Below are 6,128 nucleotides of genomic sequence, written 5' to 3'. Positions count from 1 at the left end.
TTATAGCTTCCGCTACGTGACGGATGGAACACATGTTACAGGATGTATAGTAGGCTACCGCTAGACTTGGGGTTAGTGGCAATAGGTCCATGAACCGTATGTGTTCGCAATCATGATGTGTCTTGCATTCAACCAAACATGGGTTATGTTCGTATACATCCACATAGGCCTTCAGCTTATGTGTATTTGTTTGAGGATGAAGAATTCAGATTTACTTTTAGTTTTTGTGTGAGGATGTCTTAAATTGGCTTAATGAAGTTGAATACTTTCTGGAGTATTTTGACATATCTGAACACAAGCAAGTTCTGCTTGTAGCAATCATGCTTAAGAAAGGTGCTTCTGCTTGATGGGATCAACTTAAGATTAATCGGAGGAGGTAAGAAAAACATGTTCGATCATGGTCAAAAGGTTTATTATGGCTAGATTCCTACAACCAGATTATGCATAAATGTCCTGTCACCAATATCAAGATTACAACAAAGAGAGTTGGTTTGTCAACGAGGCCACAGAGGAATTTTACAAAAACGATAGTGGCAAGAACGATAATAAATTTTTTGTTGACGCAACAAGTGTGTTTTTATGAGGTTAAATCATGGGTAAATTTCTATTGTCACACCTATTGTAGTAATTAAGGATGTGAAAATATCAATTACGTTGCACAAGTTGGCAGAAATAGAAAGGGAATTCAATCGGCAAAAGAAGAATATGGTGACAAGAATTTCAATGCTAAATATGAACAACATGAATTAATTGATGATGGGCTAACAAAATATCCAAATTGCATGTCAAAGATGGAATGAAAGAGTTCGGGCATCAAATTGGCGAAGAATTATAATGTAAGCAGATTGTATGTGAAGAAGCTTTTATTCCAGAAAGTGTCAATGAAGATATTTTCGTGTCGTGTTTTGGAGGGTCTCACGACAATGAACATAATGTTGTTGTGGCAAACAACACTGGACGTTATTCACAGTCAAATTCGAGGATGAGTTTTTTATTTTTTTGAATTGGAGGGGACTGATGTAGGATAGAATTTCAGTTAGTTGAACTAGTTTATTTTTTACCAAAAAAGTGTTTTTTTTTTTAGGTGGAAATGACCCATGGAGAAAAACCCACTAGATATCTTTGGGCCATGTCATTTTTTGGCTAAAAACATCTGTTTAGACTTTGAAATCGGGTTTTTTTGTTTATTGGAGGCATCTTGAGTATTTCAAGATTTTGTTCGTAGCCTAAACAGAGTCCGAATGCTCTGAATTTTAAATATAGTAATTTTTAATGTTTATATTTCTTTTTTATTTTTATTTTTTATTTTACAGAAGTTTTAGAGAGAATTTATTTTCAAACTTATTTCTAGCATTATGTTCTTTTCACTGATAGGTTTCCTTATAGTTTTAATTTTTTTTTTTTTTTTTAATTATAAATATGCATGTATGAAAGAGCATAATTTAACTTTTTATTAATAATAATTAAGATTGCTTTGTAATTGTTGTTCAACTTTGTGGATTTAAAGTTACTTTTTTTTGTTTTTGTTTTTTTTTAAATGCGTATGAAAGTTACCGTTGTTTCTTGTTAATAATTCAAAAGCTACATAACCTTTGACCATATGAAATTTCTATTTTGGGATTGAACCTGAAATCTATTAGTTTAGATATTTAAGCTAACTTTTTTTCACATTTCCAAATCTAATGCACAGAGACTTCAGAGAAACAAAAAGTCTACGTGCTTCACCAATTTTCTCTTTTAGCTTCACTGGTGAAAACTTCTGCACCTCCTCTTCTATCAATGCATAACTGTTCTATCAAATAGCTATTCAATGAATTCAACTATATATGTGACTTAACATTCATACTAAATTACATATAATTGCCCCTCAATCATCCTTGAAAATTGAAAGAATATTTTTGATGCAACCAACAGCCACAAAAGCCCAAAAATATAAAGCACACTTGGAGCTTAACCATATTTATTATACTTTCGATGGTAACCAAATACACATTTGTAAATTTGAGTGTAAAACCAAATATATATAGAGAATAGAAAACATAATTACTCCTCTGGTATCATGTTTCTATAAATGTCGCAAATCTCGGGGAACTGAGTACAATCTAACAGAGCATGATGACCACTCTTCTTGTCAGAATTTTTGGTGGATGCGTTCCCGGTGTCTTTACAACTAAGACCTTCCATACCTTCCTTGCAGAGACTGGCAAACAGGCCTGGCGGGTACCTCCCATAAACATGTATATAGCTGAACATGGTGGAAGCACAATTGCTCTTTCCGTCATTGATCTGGTCAGTAAAAGGGCAAGCGAATTGTTTGAAGCCCTCGCAGCAAGGTTTGGGTGAGTATGGGGGTCCTTTGCACTGGCTTGTGATGATTGTGTAGTTCTGAATCTCAAAGTCTACAGAGCAAGCTGCAAAAATTTCAAGACATACATACAAATGATCATTGCAGGACTCAACCCTCTAATAGCTGCAATGAATTTTTCAGCCACTGTTTAGAATAACCTAATATATATATATATATATACACACACACACACACACACACACACACACACACAAACACACCCACAAAAAAATAAATATATATTTTAAATTTCTATTATCTTGGTATTTGTTCTTGAGCAATGATATTGCAATTGATACAAATAGAGTGAAATTTTGGTATTCATGATATTTTCATTTCCATTTCTTTCTTTTTGACATGTAATGATAAAAAATTAAAAAGTTATGCTTCAACATACTAGCCGTAAAATATTAAAAACTCAATTGCCCCAACATGTAGTCTCCAAATATTTTTCAAAAAGTATATTTTTATTAATTTGTGTTTAGTTATCGTAAAATATTTATAACGAAAAAAAAAAATAAAATTTAACAATAATAACTAACACATTAATTTTCGGACAAGTTATTTTACACCCCTCGCTTGATTGACTTAACCTTAACCTCAAAAAAGAAAAATATTTTTCTATTAAAATATTTTACCTCAAGCAAACGGAGCAGTAATGAATTATGAAAGGCCTAGAAATCAAATATGTGCTTTAGAATTCCTAAAAATAATTTTGATTTTTTGAGTTTTGAACTTTTGAAGTTGTGAATATTAGATGGATAGATCATCCAAAGACAATAATAATAAGTCAAATAGAAATCGAAGTCCCAGACATTGTTTTGCTTTCTGTTAATTGAAGCATTATTTACTTTTGAGGAAAAGGGTTCATCTCAAGGCAAAAATAAGATTTGTTGCAGCTCCCGTTTAATGATCAAATGGACTGCAGCATTTCTGTTTGGTTATTTTCCTATGTTTTCTAGGGAACCAAACTGAAAAAAAATAAATAAAAAAAGAAAAAAAGAAGAGAAAACTGAAGAGAGAGATATTTGAACCTGCTTTGGCCTGAAGAAGGGTACGGCTCGTGGATCCATGAGACCCCAAGATTGCATCTGCACGTATACATAAAATTCATCAAATGAAACAAAGTAACAAGTCGTTGATTCATACGCAATGCACATATATATATATATATAGATGAATTTAAATTACATGAAATGAAGGTTGATGAGGCCAAGCCAGTCAGAAGGAAGAAAAGGGTCAAAGATAAGCATGCATTGAACACCATTTTGTTTTGAAAGAAGATCGACCGTCTTCGATCGACCAAAATGGTATGGTACCTTCTGAAAGTTGGAAATTAAGACCCCTCTTTCTTTTATTATTCATTTATTAACTAATAACAATGAAGAAGCTAGAGAGAAAAAAATGTAGAGAGAGAGAGAGAGAGAGAGAAATAAGGGAGATACGGAGAAAGAGTTGCAGAAATATACGGGCGGCTATGGTTTGAAAGTGCCCAACCTTTCAGCAATCAGTTAATACCTACCTACATGCTACAATTCATATATAGATATATATATATATATATACTCAGTATATACGGTTGTGTTTGTCGGTAGGATAAATAATTTTAACAATCCAATTCTAACCGCACTCGTCATTTATACATGTGATCATATCAGATATTACATAATGTTTTACGGTAGTGCAAGAAGAAATTGCATGGTGGTTTTAGGTTTAATGCTGAAGAGTATGATATATTCCAGGGCACACGGTCTAGTTAGGTCTGGTTTTGAAGATTTTTGAAACCAAATCGCTCCCTGCGGTTGGAGAAAATCTGAAACCAAACCAAACCATTTGAGCTATGGAACCAAACCAGTCCAAACCGTGAAAAAAATATTTGCATGGTTCGGTTCAGTTCCACGGTTTTAGTTGAATTTTATTTCCCTTTTTTATTTTCTCTTGAATTGTATATATAACAAAATATCAATAAAAGCATTCACATTCCCAAATCCAAGATTAAAATAGAGAGAGAAAAAGAGACGGGAAAGTGGGTGAAATAGACCCAAAAGCTAATCTCTAGAAATTAAAATAAGATTGAATCTTACTGAAACTGAAAAGGATGACAAATTTGTGGTTGAAAACTAAAAAACTTGATTCGTTGTGGTTGTTAATTGGTTGTGCTTGAGGTGCAAACACGCCGTGAGACTTAGAGATTTGTGAACTAGAAGTGAGAGAGAAGGGGAGAGAGTGAGAAAGACGATGCATGTCACCGATGGCAACGATAAAAGATGGACGGCGATAACCGAAATTCGAAGGTTGCTTGAGAAAGATTGATTAACTACTGGATCCCACAGCGATGAGAACTAAGAAGTGAATGAGGCAGGTGAGTAAAGAAAAACAATGAGATAGTGGAGAAATGTTGGCACGCACCCAAAAATCAAAACATTAGAAAAAGCAAAAGCAAATAAATAAATAAATAAATCAAATAATGATGAATGTTAGCTTCCGTCTAATCATTGTGCCGAAATTCCTTCCAAAGTTAAGAGTAATATATAGGTATAACTCTCTCTCTATATATATATACACAATATAACATATATTTGTATATATATTATAATGGTTCGGTTTGGGCCGGTTCAGTCTGGTCCGGTCCTGTAGGACCCTAATCCGGGACCAAACAAAAACTTCACGGTTCCATTATTTTAAAATCGTGACCGGATCGAACCGTTATGGAATTGGCCAGGCTTCCGGATTCGGTCTGGTCCAGTTTGGTTTTTCGGGTTGATATTTGGTTAATTTTTTTGCCCACCCCTATATATATATGGTGTATCTAACTCAAAGTGAAATGATTTTTCATATATAATGAGAAGAGAAAATAACAGTAATTGAATTGAATGATATCATGGAGTTTTTCTCTATTATGGGTTGTTAGGGATGGACCGAAAAGCTTTAAGCTTGGTCATTAGTTGTGGCATTCAGTATTGCCATGCTTTTAGCTTGTTACAAGTGGTATGATTAAGGTAATGTTGGGATTCTTAGAGCAGTGCGTACGACTGTATAGCTGTCGAGGTCTTATAGAACGGCGAATGGATGATGAATGAGTTTTATGGTTGTCTTATGGAATGTGTGTGATACTATGTTTGAAGTTTGGACCTGAGGACGAGAACGACGTTGGTGATGAGATCGGATTGATGACGAGAATGGTCTGGCCAATCATTTCTCCTAAATCAGTCCCTCTTTAACACGATGATAGGTCAAAGGTCAATGATTATTTTGACTGATTAATGATAGTGAGAGCGTGGTGTGGTGAATTATATAAGTGTGACAATGTGGATTTGGTCTGAAAGAGATTTTTATTTGGAGACAATAGTGTTTTATGGATGCAAGTAGTTTGTCTCGGATGATAGGCAGGTTTACATGTACAATGAAGTCTAATGGTTCGATCATTTGATCATTGAATTATGTTTTGGGGATTTGTATCCTGAGTACTTGATAGTACGCCTCCTTATGATTCAAGTGACTTGTGCCTATGTAGTCGTTGAAAGATTTTCTGCTTAGTTATCTCAGGAGGTGTTAAATGTATGGTAGTAGAGGTTGCAACTAGTAATCGCTTATACGGGTGTGTGATGGTGTAGATACATACATATTAGGTAGCATGAGTATGGTTGTCGGGAATGTGTCAACCTGGATTTGGGACTTGATAGGTAATAGTCAGGATTCCTTTGTCTCGAGTATCATGTATCCTTTAACGGATGAGCTGAGGTAGGAAGTTGTTGTAATCTAGTGGTTTAGTGACCGTTTC

The 6,128-nt window shown here is 34.3% G+C and overlaps 1 protein-coding gene across 1 annotated transcript; it reads right to left on the bottom strand.

Annotated features, from left to right (window-relative positions):
• Positions 1-1,950: 1,950 nt before the first annotated feature.
• Positions 1,951-3,668, bottom strand: LOC132298070 (GPI-anchored protein LLG3-like). Its single transcript, XM_059794956.1, has 3 exons — positions 3,539-3,668; positions 3,382-3,438; positions 1,951-2,411 (listed from the first exon to the last, which is right to left on the bottom strand). The coding sequence occupies exons 1-3, from the start codon at positions 3,612-3,614 to the stop codon at positions 2,044-2,046; spliced, it is 501 nt and encodes a 166-aa protein (XP_059650939.1). The 5' UTR covers positions 3,615-3,668; the 3' UTR covers positions 1,951-2,043.
• Between the last annotated feature and the right edge of the window lie 2,460 nt (positions 3,669-6,128).

This window comes from Cornus florida, unplaced genomic scaffold, assembly GCF_030987335.1.
Source record: "Cornus florida cultivar Cherokee Brave unplaced genomic scaffold, ASM3098733v1 CherokeeBrave_3.0.0_Hap2_Chr01, whole genome shotgun sequence".
NCBI classification, from domain to species: Eukaryota; Viridiplantae; Streptophyta; class Magnoliopsida; order Cornales; family Cornaceae; genus Cornus; species Cornus florida.
This window is presented reverse-complemented; position numbering and strand designations above follow the sequence as displayed.

Excerpts from the sequence above, each read along its gene's own strand:
- LOC132298070 (XM_059794956.1), bottom strand. The coding sequence starts at position 3,614 with ATGGTGTTCAATGCATGCTTATCTTTGACCCTTTTCTTCCTTCTGACT. Across the intron at positions 3,439-3,538 it reads CTCATCAACCTTCATTTCAT|ATGCAATCTTGGGGTCTCAT; the intron begins GTAATTTAAATT and ends GTATACGTGCAG. Across the intron at positions 2,412-3,381 it reads CCTTCTTCAGGCCAAAGCAG|CTTGCTCTGTAGACTTTGAG; the intron begins GTTCAAATATCT and ends AAATTTTTGCAG.